We start from the raw sequence: 17,578 nt of genomic DNA on the forward strand, positions 1-17,578 counted from the left end.
ACAAGTCTTCCATGGTTCGTTGTAAAAACTGATTTTTAGTGCTACGGTCAGGGTAACAGACGGGACATCCGTGAAATAAGCAACCGTTAAACTCGTTCACGATCTTGGGCTTTTCTAAGTCCCAGCCATCGACCGAATACGTTCCAATGGTCTTTTCGCCTCCTCCGTTGCGGGCATGCTGAATCCACTTGTCTTCCTTGTCGCACAAGTAATGTAACCAACGTAGGGCTTTGACCGAGTATTGACGTTTGACAAAGTGGGTCGTTTGAGGACTGATGACAGCCACGGTGTTTTCAGGCATGAATCGTTGTCGATACACTAAGGAACACGCTTTGGCAATGGTGCAAGCTTCTTTCAAAGGATCGACCCTTCCGTGTTCCATGAACAGTTCTCGAAATTTTCCACACCAACGCCGTAAAATGTCCACGTCGGAACCGCAATACTTTAGCATTTCTTCCTGAAAGTCGAAAGGGTCCGAGGCGTGAGCCTGGTACCAAGCGTAGAAAGCTTCTCGTTGTTCGGTACGCATGTTGTCGGGGTCGTAATAATGAGCCTCAGGTAAATGGGGTAGAACGGCGTGTTGATTGGCTTAGGTATTGAAAAAGTGTGGAAAGTACCCTTTAGCCATTTCTGTCATTCCAAACGTTTTAGGCATTCGACTCAAAGGCATGGCCAAATAGCTCATCGAATCTTTAAACTGTACTTGTCCCACTTGCATGAAAATGATTTTGGCTCCGTTCAAAGTCACTTTAGGACGCTCGGTGCCTTGTTCCGTATAGTATCTGAGAAAAAACTGTCCATCGTATCCGGAAAAATTGTGAGCCATCACCGTGGCATGACGATGACAATCTCCGTAACGTTCGATGTCCTCTTGGCTCCACGTCTTGTCGATGGGGTCTAAGACCCATCGAGCGAAATCGGCTAACGTGTTCGGTCCCCGAAAGATTTTTTCACGTCCTCCAGGAATCTTGCTGCAGTGAGGGCAATGACTGAAGATAGGTTCTTGAATGCACTTCTTGCACGCTCGATTAGCCACGCAGAAATTAGGGATGTAAATGCCGGTCTCTTGCATGCATTCGAAATCGAAAAAGATGAAATTGCCTTTCTTCTTGTGACCGTCCTCTTTCTCTGGTGGGGGTTGGTCTTTTTGCACGTAGCATTGGTGTTCCAAGTCCACGATGTGGTGACAAATGTGACATTTTTTCTTTCGTCGACATACGTGTGCCTTGGCATTATTAGTAAGTATGCTTTGTCCACAGGTAGGGCACAATTTCAGGAGTTGACAAGCACATTTCTGCTGTGAACCTTGTGTTTTCAAATGTTGTTGGTAACAGGTAGGGCTGACAAACGTGCGCAGACAAGTTGAACAAGGCACTGGTTCTTCGCTCAGACAGGGTGGAGAGGCCAAACATCCTGGACATTTCATTCCACAATGCTTGTGTTGCTCTCGATTGTTATAACCATAATCACATTTCTCACAATAATAACCATATCCCAGGAATCCGGTGATGGTGGTAATGGTATCGAAATGGTCATCGTGATAATAAACATGAATGTATTTTCCATTCTTAAAATCTTGGCCTCGAAACAACAGAGGCCCGCCCATTTCTTGAGGGTGCACTTTCAAGGTGTAGCGTGGAGCTAGGACATCTTGCAATTTTTGCATCTCAGGAATGCCACAGGGTGTGTCTTTGGACAGGCCAGCTTGTTGCAACAGGAGTTCTGCTTCGTTTCGTTGTTTGGCTCGATAGGAACGTTGAATAGTGTTCCAGGTTCTTTTCCATTCTACCGTGTCGTTCTTGTTGGCATAGGTTCGTCCCACCACGATGGCACGGGCTAAACACATCTGGTCATGAGGATTGTGAATTTGGATAAGGCTACGCTTAATGCTGCGAAGCTCGTTCACCAATAACATCTTTTTGCGTCCGGTCCCTTGAGGAGGAGAGACGTGGGTCATGTCCAATGTGGCTTTTCCATCGGTGATGTCAAACTGGTCATTAGATTGTTGCACGTGTTGAATCTTGTCCATGACTTTGGAAGCGGTCAATTCTGCAGGGGTGCTAAACTCGATCCAAACAAGGGATTTCAAACCGTCGTGTTGTATGGAAAGTCTCAAGCGATCGTCTTCTTTGGGTTGACATTGTCGCTTGAGTGCAGTGAGCAGAGAATCCCACACCCCAGTGATAAACAATTCTGCTTTCTCTAACGGCACTTCAGCCTTGAAATCTTTAAACTTCACCGTGTATTTGTAAGCCGTGGTTCTAAATTTTCTAGAGGAGCGCTTTTCCGTCTCTCGAAAGGAATAGTATTTTTCAGGGTTAACTAAGGGTGGTGAACTTGGTTTAGAGGTTTCAAATTCTGGTTCACTCATGTCCTCTTCAAAATCACTGGCATGAATTTGTGCCAAGATTTCAGCCCTGGTACGAGGCGATAGATCACGTTTCTGCCTCTTACTTTCTTCTTCTTTCTTCTCGAATGAATAGGATCGTTTCATCTTGAGTGCAAAACGTCAAATGACTCAAGTTTAAACACCATAGACTAATTTATAGTCATGGCAGACCAGCGTATATAAAAGGGTGTGTGTCTTGTCCTTTCACTATTCATTTCACTCTCAAGCCGAGCACAACGATGGAAGAGACTAACCAAATCGAACGTTTCGTCAGAGCTTTGCGAGGGGTCATTAGAAAATTCTCTTCAGACCAACCCACGGACTACTCTCCTTCCTTTCGAGATAAAAGTCAAGATACTTGCTATATCTGTAAGAAGAAAGGGCATTGGTCTTCAGAGTGTCCAGACCGTCAAAAAAAAAAAAAAAACAGGGGCTAAAAAAGACAAAAGTAAAGATACCTGTTATTATTGTAAAGAAAAAGGACATTGGTCTCCAGATTGCCCAAAAAAGAAACAAGAGGAGTCAGAAGAAAAGAGGAATTCTTCAGAAGAAGAGAGGGATTCTTCAGAGGAAGAGAGGGATTCTTCTGAGGAAGAAAGAAGACAGGTGAAGAAAAAGAAACAGGAGAAGAAAAGAAGAAGGGAAGAAAGTGAGGAAGAGGAAGAAGAAGAGGAAAAGAGTGTGACGGTGAAAAAATTCAAAAAACAGAGAGACTAAACAAGGAGACAGAAGAAGTCAATGAACTTTTAATTAAAGTGTTATGTTGTGAATTGTGAATTGGATTGTAACAATGGAGAAAAGAATAAATTAATGATACAAGGTAAGTGTCTTTGAGTTTTGATTTTAAAATAAGAAGCTACACTCACGCACTCATACAAAGACACGTACTATAAGGCTAAAATGGGTGGGTTTTTTTTGAGTTATTGGCAAATTGAAATTGTATTTCTTTTCGAGAAATGTGGGTGGCCCTGAAAAGGGCCTTTGGTTTTTGGTGTAGGGGTGAGTTCAAGCAATCAACTTTAACTGCCTTAAGCCTTTGCCACGGCCAAGGCCTACTTCTGGACTGCGTAATGTTGATGATGATTGGGTTGAAATCACTAAGGGTGGTACGGTAGGCTTAGTCACAGGGTTAACGTGTTTAGCTCGGGAAGGTCGTATTCTCTTCGGTCGTAATAAAGAAGTCTGATACATTTGTTTCAGACTTCTTAACTCCGCTAAAATGTCCAACAGTACCGTGATCGTTTGATTTTCACCCTCTTGTTTCTTTGCTGCTACTTCTTCTTGCTGTTGTTGCTGTTGTTTTTTCTTACCTCTTCTTCTTGCTGCTGTTGCTGTAGGAGAAAAGCTTGTTCCGCTTCCTTTTGTCGTTGTATAAATTTCTCCAATTCTTCTTTCTGTCTCTGTCTAAAATTCTCCACTTGCGGTAATGAAGAAGGTAACGAAGGTTCCGGAACAAATTCTTGCGAGGTAAGAAAATCCACAAAATCCCTATTCACCTCTTCTGAAAGTAAGTCCGGGTTCCCTTGGGCAGTCTCCCCTGCTGATGCACCCCAATGGATCGTTTTCTGAGTTTCCGTCATGTTGAATCACTGTCGCATAGATTGACTGCACACAGGCGCTAGCGAATCTATATAGACTACGTGACGTCACAGACTGCTCTCTTCGGATTGGATGCGGGCTGACTGATGTTGTAACGCGTGTTCGGATTGGTGAATGAACTCAATCCGTTTCAATCCTACCTCTACCTATAAATAAGCGCAGTTCACTGCATTGATTCACCTGTTCTCGTCGCTTCAAGATGTGGACCGATGTGCAATCTTCTGCGCTTGTGTCTTCCATGATGTTCAGGACGGACATGCTCATACATGTCCGATCCAAGTGGACCGTTGTCCACAGGACAAACCCCAGTCTGTGGATACGTAGGATCTACGTCGAAAGACAAGGATGCCTCAAAAGAGTGCTGATTTACGGGCCAACAGTGAGACGCAGCCTAAGGACAAGAAGAAGACCAATGCGGTGCCCTTTATGTTAATGGAAACATTAACATAAACCCAAAGGCCCTTTTCAGGGCCCCCATATTTCTCGAAAAGAGAATGACTTTTCAATTGCCTACCCCTTTTTTTTTAAAAAAATTTTTTAAAAAAATCCCCTTGTCCCTAAACAAGCCCAAACTCTATTCCCCATGTTTAATTCCCCTTGTACGTATATTGACCCACGATTTTTCACCATGTTAATTTCCCTTGTACGTATATTGACCCACGATTTTTCGCCATGTTAAATTTCCATTGTACGTATATTGACCCAGGGGGGTCTGTAATGCTAATTTCCATTGTACGTATAGTATCCCACTTCACTACTGTCTCATAAGAGTACTTACAAATTTCAATCCGACACAGCTTTTGGAAATCAGTCATCTGATACAACAAATAAGAAATTCTTAATTCTTCCGCCGTGAACTTCTTATCAAATGAAACTGCACGTCATTTGCAACTTCTTGCTACAGATTCAAAAATATGCAAGAAGATAATGCGAATTTTATTCCAAATGATCCCATGTCAAAGAGGTCACGGCCTCGGTCTTGTATCGAAATCAAGGTATACATTTTATTTTTATTAGAGAGTGATTTAGCTGAAGATAAGATGGTGGTGACAAGCTTTGTTTATATCAAAGTGATGATCCTATTGAAAGTGAAATCCCTAATTTGTATCATGCTTATGATGTTGATCAGGAACTTATTCCTTTAGCTGGCACATTTATTGGTAGATCTTTCGCTGAAGTAAGATTTGCTCCTTTTATTGGTCAATAAAGAGGTATTTATCATAGTGATCTTTTTAGTACTAATTATCTGTTCTGATGAAGGTAACAACAAAAAAATCACTCATTTTCTAACAGGAACAATATCCTGTGATCATCTGTTTGTTTTACACGGCTATGAGTGCAACTGAAGCAAGTTTGTTACTTTGTGAAAAATTGAGGTACTTGAGAGAAAATGGAGACCAGTCTTTCATGCTTGATGATTATACTGACATTTTTAAGTAACATATACTACAAAAGGTGAAGATACCCTAAACAAATTGCGATATAGTTTCATGTTCTTGTGCTCCTTCTTCGACAAAGTATTTGGCTTTTACTTTCATATATGTCCAATAATGCTGAAGTGGAATGCTTACAATTGTTGCACAGCAACTTAAAATGTGTCATATGTAAGTTGTTACTATTTGATTGTATTGCATCATCATTTGGTAACCACAACGAGCTGTTCATTTCCACACTTCCTGGGTTGAATGATTTTGACATGTATGTAAAATTGTATAATGTTCAATACATAAGACCTGTAGGCACATTCTTTCACATTTACACGTAACATTTTATATTTATTTGTGTTCAATTCCTTCAAAATGATTTTACACAATATTTTATCTATATCCATGGTCAATCTATTTTTATTTCATTTACATTATTTTACAACTGATTATTTCCAGATATTTAATCTTATCTTCTATTTCTTTGTTGAATTTCAATAATATTATTTGTTAAGTCAAAATTTGAAAAATATGTATTACGAAAGCTTTATGTATATACAGTGCTAAAGAAATATTAAATTTTAATTCGTTCATATGTTGTAGAAACATTTCACATATCAACATAACTTTGGCTAGTTTTTGTAACTTCCTTGTTGCTGAAGATTTTATGGATCTGATACTATTGCTACTAGTAAAAGATGCTTCGAAGGAAAATGCATGAGTGCATCAACATTGATGTGATTTTAATTAACCTTCTTCCTCTAGATCTCATGCATTAACTTGTAGACTGTTATATTGTAACTTTTGAAATTTTATTCGGATGCAATTGGAATCATCTTCATAGAATAACATATCTATTGATATTTTATATGAGTTCATTTACTAATCTGCTAGTATATTTTCTACATTGTAATCACGTTATCGCATTTTTAGAGTGTAGCAATTTGTCGTGTTATATTGCTACACTTTCTTTCTATATATTCAGAATCTACAAACTCGTTATGAGTAAAATAAAGAAAAAAATCTTCAAAGATGCCATGCAACTTTTCAATGCAAATGGTGATTGTTATCTTCAAATGTTTCTAATAGGACGGTGTGTTCTACATATATCATTTATTCAACGACATAATATTTCATTTGGTTCCCACGAGTCTGACTTTCCATCAGATCCTTTTGTTTCCCGACAACATACTTCTAACCAATGACTCTTTAGTCTTTAAAGGGTTTTTGAACTTTATACATGTTATCTTTTTCAAACTAAAGCTAGAACTCTTGTTTGCAAAACATGCCTACTATATCCCCTCCGATTAAGGTTTATTGTGTGGAAAATGACTAGATCACTTAAAACAACCTGCCTAATTAAAATATTTTCTTGGTAAAGTATGTAAGTTCATTTTTCAAAAAGAATGCTTTGCATAATAAAAATTACAATTGTTTTATATACCTTGCGCGCGCGCGCGCGTGTGTGTGTGTGTGTTTTGATTATTATTGTACCAATCAGTTATATGTTAGAAAGACAACAAATTTTTAAATATTTTCACATTCCTGTCTTTACGATTCTGCGAAACGTCTCCACTAACAATATTTTTGGCAAGTTGAAATGTGTTTGATTTTGTCACCAAAAAAACCCCAACAAAATGTGCTTTGATCGATCGTTGTATTCCTGTGACTGAAGGCCATTGATATCAGCCTGCCACTATTTTTCCACGTGACTGATATAAACTCTCTCTAAGAGTGATAATGTTGTCGCTTTCTAGTGTAACATCCTAACATAGTATTAAATTAACAATCCCGCAAGGCAGAGTAATTTATTTTCTTTTTGTCCTGTTTAATGTGTCTCTACAAATTAGTGATATCTGTGTACGCATTTGGACTTTCAAAATAGTAGTAAAAATTGTGACATATAGAGTTATTTATCTTCCTCTGCAGCGTTTCCTACTTTAGTCATTTTAACGGTATAAGAGCATTGGCAGCATTCTTAGTCCTTAATAAAATATATTTTGATCTCATCACTAAATCAAAAGCACACTCATCTACAAGAGACACTATAATTTAAAAAGTATAACCTGTTTATCAATCGTTTCCGACTAATATCAAATGATGACATCCAATGATTGATTCTAAACCAACTAAATTATATGCTGAACCAAAACATGTGCTCTTTTAAATCTACATTTGTTCTGCTTAAATTTTCTCTCTGTGATTACATTGAATTACTTTAGGTTGAGTTTTTATGAGATCTTAAAATAGCACTGTAAATTTAGCTTATTGCAAATTTGTTGATTTTGTTGATATCAAATACGTATTGTATTTTTCCTTCATCGACGTATAGGTTATTATTAGTCTTGCTTAGTCTGATGTTGACATCATTAAATGTAATATATGATCCAGCCTTTTCCTAAAGTAATATAGGATATATATTTGAACGTTTCAAAAAACATAAAATAATCATTTTATTCAGTTGTGTTTATTTTTGAGCTACAGGCAACTGAGACTCATCCAACCGTGCAAAGAAATACATATTATCGGTTGATGACAACTTTGTTTTCTCAGTATTAAAGTCATGAAATGCTTACAACATCTCCTTGAAAACCACTGAATTAATGTAGTGTTGTATCATTATTCTTTGAGCATACCATCTTATTTATTTACTTATAAAATTATACACTAATCTGACTTGAATGTAAATGTTCTCTCTAAAAAAAATGTTAAGAGGTGAACCCAGAGTCCCAACCTTGGCATCCCTATTTGTGTCTGTGAAAATACAAAAATGATACTAGCAAAATTAGAATGTACTAAATAGAGCAAATTAATGATCCATCGACCGCGTTTGGCTGTACTGTGCCAGCTGAATATATCAACCTGTTTGAACCAGTAGGCTTTGGTTTGATTTTGACTAAAATAAGAGTAGATTTTTAACGATTTTCAAAACGTGACTAAATCGAGATAGTCCATTTATTATATTTATGACTTTTATTGTTTCGTATTAACAAACAAGGATTTAGGAACAAATATCGAGTGTAATTGCAACGACATGTAATTTCTTGTACTTAGTGCCTTAATTGTCTATAAACGTAAACCTACCGTGCATAGAAATAAAACAAAACACAAATATCTTTAGTGTTTATGTATAGTTGCTACTTGCTGTTTAAGGCAAATTGTTTATCATTATAACATTTCAGATTTTATTCCCATTTCTTTATTACGTTTTCGATTGTAATACATGTTGGACTTCCATCTTGTATCATTACAAATGACTTGTATCAGAAAAATCAGAAATGTATTATTTGTTAAATGGATATAATTTACTGTAAATGTAAAATGAAAATGCTACCTCTTGTCTCTGACGATGAGGAGATATTGGAAATTTGATTCATTCTGGACGATTCTCTGCTGGTTTGATTCCTATGATCTGTAATAATAATAATAATAATAATAATTGAATAGATATAAAAGTATGTAGTCGATGATATACCAGACCATGTGAATATCTAGCAACTTTTTTATGTAAGAGCCGCGAAATAAGCACAAAATATATGACTTCTTTTTAATCTAACAGAGAAACTTCATACTTCAATGCACGAAATACTTTAAAATGAATTGTTTTGTTAACGGCGTTAGTTAATGTTGGTTATCTGGTCACAAAATGGCAACTGTGGTGAGATTCACTCTCCGTTCATCTCGTAAAATGACAATATTAACGGGAATCTACAGTGGATGCTGATAATGACCCACCCTTATTGAATAAACCCCACACACACTACTAACCATCATCCACACTAGCAGACTAATATCAATAGCAACAGGCCAACACAGCCTTACAGATTACTACCAATTCCTACAATCAGTAACCACACATATTGAAAAGATAAATGCAAAGAAACGTAATTCATAATATCAACAACAACAACAATAAAAACGTATAAAATGTACGTTACTTGGATACAGAATACATTGAAGGAAAGAACTCACTAAAATTGAACTAGCAACAACGTTCCGTCATCATTAAGTTTTCAAAAAAAAGGATAAGGAGAAACTTGTAGTTATGTATCAAAATCTACTAAAGCAAAGATCCTGTATTACAGGAGCGGCTGGTGAGGTAGCTAATCCTTGTGCTCCCAGACAATACGTCAAATCAGAACCAGAGGTTCGTGTCGCGAAGATTTATCTATTATATACTGCAGATTTTCATCGAAACCTATATTAAAAACCTAAAAACGTCAGGAAAACATTTTAAATTGAAAAAAATAAAACTAATGCCCGTGAACCAACAATTGTTCAGAAACAAGTTGCAGACAAATATATTTAAACTGGTAAATATTTCAAACCAAAAACTGCAAAAGTTGTAAAGTATTCTCAAATGATAAGAGAAAAACGAACTAAAATACAAAAATGGTTCCTGAAAATATGTTTACCTTGTAAGCCTTGAAAAACGCGAACTCTCCGGCAAAACATGCTATTACGAATACTGTAAGTCACATCAGATAGCGTTACATGTTGGTGTCAGTAGTCGACCCTGCCTTAAATGTGTTTTGGGGAGTAAAGTCTTGTAAACAGGTTTCTCAACAATGTGGATCTGTACGCGAGCATTATTTCGCGCGCTTGGAAAGACTCCTGAAAGCTCTCGTCGTGGAAGCACGGTTGAAAATGATACAGTACTTATTCGATTATTTACTACGAACGGTTATTGATCCTGGTAGAGGAAATATATTGATGGAATAGGCTATCAGATATGTCATGATGCATTCTGTCAATCAACATAGGGAATCTCCGAAAGATCGTGGAATAAAGATGTCAGGTTGACCCTTTCATAACGGCAATGACAATATCAACTGTAACTCAACTGAAATAATTCGCGCAAGAATATAACATAAAATACAGAGAACTGCAAGAAAAGTTTACAAACTTGTAATGTTATGACTTTCCGTGGACGACACATAGTTGACGAAGTCACCTTATTCCCGCAGCAGCGCGTCTGCGTAACGAAATGCCTTCACGGGCCAAGCGAGCCGAGATCGCACGCATGTTGGCGATCAGCAACAGCATTGCCACATTGTAGCTGTTATTGCAGCTGACACTGTTAAGTATGTCCAAATTCCAAAGTTCAAGTTCATAAAAGTTTGAAGATTACCGAGCGATTATTCCCCACCTGTAAAAACCAGGTAATGATGTTTCGCCGAGGAAATATTAACGCTAGAGGGCGCGTGTACCTCTGGGGTTAAGATGGAGATTGATCTTGGTGTGCATTGATTATTTCGCTTAATCGTGATTTACCATACAATGGTGCTTTCAAAATCGCAACCCATTGGATTCACTGTGATGTCCGTATGATCATGAACAATGACAAACAGGGCAATAAATAATGAAATCTCCATAGCTATTGAGAAGATTGTCGAGACTTTGGGGAAAAATACAACAATGCAGTTCAGATGGACTAGTGCGAATGGACCTTTAATTTCCCTACCCCTTATAAGAGTTTTCGCGGGTCAAGCTATGTTACAACACCAATGTAGGTACTGCTGAGAAGAGTGACGAATGTAAGGAACGACGACAGCCGATGTTTCGAATGGGTGCTTGCGCCTGCACTGCATCTAGCAACAGATCATCCTCGAGAATGTCAACACTACCGAGATGAACTCTAGTTTGGTAATATATAATTTTTTGTACAGACTTCAAAGGTCAAATCGCTAAACAAGTTGCATGCTCGATATGATATACTATGTCAGGTGCGACGGAGCAACTGAGGAAAAAAAATGTTGAATCGCGGCCGGGACTCAGCTGAAGTCTTCCTTAAATCACCTGAATTTACCGCTTAATTCAAATCTACAACAGCTCTCCTCGCCCACACACGTGATTGTAACACGTGATGATTAAACGCGAGTTTTTCTGCGGACAAAGTTTGCTGGATCTGTCAAGGAGCTTTCAGCTGCACTGACGAAACATTTCGCCATCACTGTCACATCACTGATGCATACAGAAGCGTCGAATACAGCGCATTAAATGAACAGCTGGGAATGTATCTTGAAAAAAACGAAAATCCAGTTATACCTCACGATGCTGTGTGGGTATGATGTTCCCCAGATCATGCAAGGACTAACAATATCATCGAATGCAACATCACGATTTTTTCCCCGACAAAATTGGAAAACACATATGACACCTATATCTGGACAATTTTAGTCTATTGATTCGATACTGTTTCTCAATTCCAGCCTGGACAAACTCATAACCAATCTGTCGCATTAAGGTGACAAAGCCAATTTATGTTGGCGCGTCAATATCATACATTCCAAAGCACTAAATGTATCAGTTTTGATGCAAGATTAAACCTTTGAAATGCATGCAGATGCTTATCATGGACAGAGATTACCAATACATGTTACCAGAAAATATATCTACGCAGAATAGGAAAGTCATCATTTATCAGCGAAGGTAAAAACAATAAGTATCTGAAACATCATTTAGCAGTCAGAATAAAACATCTTCAGGAATTCACGAACGAGGAATTCGTGGGACAGCATTGTATTCAATAAAGATTACCAACATAAACATCAAGAAAGCCAAAAGAGTCTCAAGCAGGGTTGCACAAAACTATTTACAGCCAAACATGTATGTGGAGTGCTTACGAGAAGGGTACGAATGTATACATGCCACCAATCTGATCCGGTCAAAGCGTCACTAAATGAGGTATGCATAAATTCATCATGACAAATTTCACGGGGTTTATATAAGTGGTTTACGGATTGGAAACATAATTGGTCGTCGACTAGATAGTAATACCCATTAAGATACTCTTTGGTCAGTAGAAATGGATGCTAGTTAGATAGTACTACAATGTTGGTCAGTAGGTGTCGTTATTTTTCTGTTGGTGTTGGTGATAGATGATGTGTGTGTTGGTCAGTATATTTGGTGATGGCTATATATATATGATTTCCAAATGCAGTAGTTACAAGATGTCAATAGCAAACTATATGGTGCAATTAGAAAAAGAAACGGGTCTTACCAGAAGATGAAGAATTGAGATTTCTGACATTTGCCTACTCGAAACCTATGAAAAATCCGCCCACCCGTTCATGCAACAACGACAAATATTTCATAGTAGGAGCTATATTTGAGATGTGTCCTGCATTAACTAAATCAGTAATCGATATTGTTGTATTTGATTTATTAAAGGTCTCCAACGATCTGTATACACGTAGTTTGCACTATTTCGACTCGCAACAGGTAAAACAGTTAAGAGTGTTATGGGCATAAACTAAGCTGCAAAATTCCATTATGGATTATTGGCTTTAATATATATATATATATATATATATATATATATATATATATATATATAGAGAGAGAGAGAGAGAGAGAGAGAGAGAGAGAGAGAGAGAGAGAGAGTGTGGAAAATGCCAATATAAAGCGCCAGTTCTTGCCAACGTAGGAAATTTAAATTCACCTGTAAGTAAGTTACGGTTGTTATAAACAGTCATCACAGTGTATAAAGTATCTTCACAACGAATGTCATTTGCAGTTCGTGACACGGAATAAATCACAGTAGAAATACACATCTTTCCGAAAGAGGTTACTAATTTTCTGCTAATTAGAAATGAGGCATTTACATTAACGTAGCATTGGAAAATGCAGGCTCTTGAAAGTATTTTATATTATTAACAAGAGTATACGCTATCTCTGTATCACATAATAACGTGTACGATGGTCAAAGAGACCAATAAACTTATCTGGATTAAGATTATGTGCAGAGAATGGTCTCTCTATCCAGTATCGTTACACTGCAAGGTAAGAAATAGAATAACGTGATAATTTATTACATATCCTCTTGAATAATGTATGCGCAATCGCTAAGCATAGGCCAAAAGCTCATAAGTTTTGATGACAAAAGCAGTTAAATATTTTCTAGATTGGGCAACCACTTCGAACACAACGTTGAAGAGTTGTTTCCTGAGACACTTTTTAGAGTAATAAAATGCATCATCTTGTAATAAACGAGGAGTCAGACATGTGTAAATAAAAACAAAACAGGTCAAATTGTTTTTGTTTACGTGACTGTCTCACGAAATGTTTTAGAACACACTTTATTGTAACGTGGTTGCCTGACTTGGTAAGGAACCCACATAATATGCTATTACACTGCTAAATAGTTTGTCAAATGCATTAATAGGTTGCAAATGAGCCCTATGCATCTTCTGATCGTTTTTTTCCTACTATTTCATAAGTTTGACAACATCTACAGCGTTTAGAAGTATCATTTGTAAGTTTCAGTCAATACATTATGATTGAAGCTCCGGGGAATAAGTCTAATTTACGTATTTCTAATGGGTACGCCAAATTGCAATTTGAAAAGTGCTCGTTTATGATTGAGATGGGCTTATTTTTACTAAAAGAGGTACTGAGAAGAAAGCTTACTGATAAATTAAACTTTGTGAGTCAAGCAAAAATTGCCCGGTATGCGAGCAGCATTATCTAAAGTATTCATCGTTTGCTTGTCAGAATTGTTCTTGACATCACTTTGGATGCAATTATTCAGCTCTTCAATGAATATTAAACCGTCTGAGATTATCGTAATCTTTGTCAACCTTCTTGGCTGAGGACCACCTATCAAATAATTGTTCTTTTTTTCTAAAATGAACATGTGTCTGTCCAGTTTCTTTTCAACAATTATTAAACATTTGTCGATATGGTATAAGTATTAACTTATAACCCTTGAATACATTTGTCGATATGGTATAAGTATTAACTTATAACCCTTGAATACATTTGTCGATATGGTATAAGTATTAACTTATAACCCTTGAATACATTTTCCTCAACCACATCAGAATCAGCGCTCTGTAGCGTAGTGTGGTGTAGACTTCACAAGCGTAGTGTAGTATATACTGATAAGTAGATTTTGAAATAACAACGTCTAATGCATTCGGCTATTATTTGTTTTTCAGAAATTTGGAGAAAGTGTTGATCTGCTTTTTCCTGAGAAGTTTGTATTACCTAACAATATTGCTAACATCAAAACCTGAACTTGTGTGTAAATGGGAGAGGGAACCGTGCTCTGCTGCCAGTTCTCATTCTTTTAATCTGCATTGTGTTCCTCGTTCTTCTCTTAGCATCTACGTTTGCATTTTCCTCTCCTTTTCATCTTTCTGCATTTATATTCTCTCTCTCTCTCTCTCTCTCTCTCTCTCTCTCTCTCTCTAATCTCTCTCTCTCTCCATTTGCATTTATTTCTCCATTTCCTCTTTTCCAATTTGCATTTCCATCAATTTTGCCAGAAGCGGAAGTTTTGTTAATTTAAATCTGTTTTTTTTCTCCATTGTAATGCTTTAACTTTCCTAACAAAACTTACTAATCAAATCAAGAGCACAATAAACTAAAATTTTCTTTCCCACCAAATACTGAATAAAACTATTTTTTGCTAAAGATGCGTTCGCTTCAGAAAGATCACAATGTATGGCAGCTTCAAGCAACTCGTCCCTTTCCATAGGCTAGATCTAACCCTCCCTTGAAGGACAAAGTTCACTACTTTATATCAAATTGTGAATGCTTTCTGGTTTCATGAACAATGTATCAAATAGGTGAGACAAAAATATTTACCTGGGACAGTGAAAATTCATAAACAAATCAATTTAAAATGTGTGCGATTTTTTTTAAAGATCTCTGAATTGTTTAAAAGAAACAGACTATAGAAGACCCCCAAATTTTGTTACAACTCTAGGTTTTAAACTATGTACAGAAAGAAGTGAAGGCAACACGTTTTGTAAAATTAACAAAAAATTTATTTCACTACGTTACAAAGTGAAACTTTAAGAGACACTTACAGTATCGTGAATTAAATCTAATCCTTTATGTCCTATGACAAGTCCAAAAGTAAATAATGTTCCGAATGAATCCCAATAGTCTTGAATTTCCTGATGTACCACAATCTTTTAATGAATATCGGTATTTCGGCTATCCAATACTCATATCAAAAAGACGGTACTTGTTGCAGTACATAAGTGAATTTCATGCCGAATTAAACACATAAGCAAAGGTTTATGCTTTGTTCTTTCTCTCTCTCTCTCTCTCTCTCTCTCTCTCTCTCTCAGTAGTAATGAACTAACGGTGATATGAACTATTTAAGTTCAAAAGTGGACTCATCTGTAGACAACGAAGACATTTTTTTCCTGGGCAAGTTCTAAAATTTCGTCCACACAATTAAGAATGCTATAAGAGCATCGACACCAGCAAATATGTGCGGGATTGGATATCGGTAAAATTATACACTCTGTAAATTATAATGGAGGTTTAGACATGTTTATTTATGATCAGACCTCATGTGCTCCTTCTTCATGGAAACCTACACTACTCGCACATGAAAGATTACAAGTGGGTCCTTAATGTGCGGTATTTATCTCTCAGGTAATATAAATTACGTATTTTGGTTTTGAAGTAAAATATCGATAGACTTTTGGTCTTTCGCATTCCCTTGTTGTATAGAAACTATGTCAACTTTGACTTGATAATAGTACATGTACTGCGATATTAGTACTTGTTTCATTTTATTTTGTCGATTAAACTTAAGAGCCCTTGTAATTTTTCACATTAAACCTAAATCAAAATGGCTTGTTGGCCTGATAAGATATTTCCTACAGCGAAGCATAGAAGATTAGTCCCCCCCCCCCCGCTCCATTCCTAACGTGTAAAGAAAGAATCTTGAGGTTACGCTGAAAACCAAAAAATATATTTTACGAGGATGAAAAAATCGCAACCGAAATTTAGCAGGCTAAAAGAGAAATCGAAGTTTACAAGAACCTATTCATTTCACTTCATTATAATCTAAGGTATGCTGTATCGGATGTTTCTGATTTACAGACTGAGATTGGGTTTAACTTTAAACATTTCGAGTATATATATGCAGTAACTGAAATAATCTTTTAGCAAGGTATTATCCAAGAGTAATCTTTAATATTTCCAGTTCAAAAGGCTACACAACTGAATTACAGTTTGTTGATCAGATTTTTTATCATACTATTACGACAAAAATCCTTTAAAAACGTTTGTAGTGTTCCTCCGAACGCACCAAATTGGCACTTTTAAGTACAACTATAAACCAATGAATTAATTTCAACACTAGATCTGAACTTAAATCACGGCTGAGCTACATAGAGTGTATTATTTTCTCTTCTAGATCTAGCTCGCTAGGAGCTCGGCATTAAGAGGTTAGTGTTAGGACTGGTCGGCCTGGCATCAGGTCAGCGTGACTGGGTGGGACATCATGCTACATGTCTGCGGCGCGATGCCCCAATGCTAGACATCACTATAAACTGCCACACTGCAGACATCGTAGCAATATGACTTAAATAATTGTTAAAGCTACGTTAAAACTCCAACACACACACACACACACACACACTCCTAGTTCGATAGATTTATATGTGAAATCTTCGACTGTTACAATGAATAACGCTTTTATGATATAATGTTAAACATTATAAATTATATGACACTGGGTAATACAAATTAAATATACAAACCATATTTAAGGTAAGCCAATGTTTCTTTCTTGTTCTATCTTCTACTGCAATCAACTTTTTACGGGTAGAAACGAATAACAGCCCACCTAGATCTTCAGCACGAGATAATATTGTTTCGTGAAATCGATACATAGGTAGTTTTACGATACCCGCTTTAAAACCAGACAGGCATAAGTAACATTTGGATAGGGAAGATTTTTCTCGATATCCACTTCAACACCAAACAGGGATAGATAACTTTTGGATAAGGAAGATAACATAAATCCACATGACTGAATCGTGGTTTGAATTGTTCAAAGGATTAGGTCTTCTTGCGTAAGTTTGCACGTGTGTGTGCGCGCGCGTGAATCCGTTTTGCCACAAAATTAAGAAAAACTTGCAAAAGAACATCTTTCATTTACAGGAAGAAGAGGACAAACACTAATATGTTCGATGAATAACATCTCAGAAGCCTCTATGCCTCGTGATAAATCATATCCACTGTCAATACTAAACACAGTTCCCAACTCACACGATTTTTTATGTCATCAGTGACTGTATTAGGTTTACAACGGAACGTAACACAGTCGCACGGCGACTTGCAGAGTTAGATTTGTTCATCATACGTCAATCGGGTTTATTTTCGGTTATTTTTAAACAAGTTAAAACCTTGT

The 17,578-nt window shown here is 36.9% G+C and overlaps 1 protein-coding gene across 1 annotated transcript in view; it reads right to left on the bottom strand.

Annotated features, from left to right (window-relative positions):
* LOC149793155 (calpain-5-like) overlaps positions 1-17,214 on the bottom strand; it is a 91,408-nt gene extending 74,194 nt beyond the window's left edge. The window contains exons 1-2 of the mRNA XM_089967084.1: positions 16,926-17,214; positions 8,747-8,824 (exon numbers count right to left, since the gene is read on the bottom strand). Of these exons, the coding sequence (XP_089823210.1) occupies positions 8,747-8,789 (43 nt within the window). The 5' untranslated portion in view covers positions 8,790-8,824; positions 16,926-17,214. The remainder of the gene's footprint in view (positions 1-8,746; positions 8,825-16,925) is intronic.
* Between the last annotated feature and the right edge of the window lie 364 nt (positions 17,215-17,578).

Source organism: Sinohyriopsis cumingii, chromosome 8 (assembly GCF_028554795.1).
Source record: "Sinohyriopsis cumingii isolate HCF-2022 chromosome 8, ASM2855479v2, whole genome shotgun sequence".
NCBI lineage: Eukaryota > Metazoa > Mollusca > Bivalvia > Unionida > Unionidae > Sinohyriopsis > Sinohyriopsis cumingii.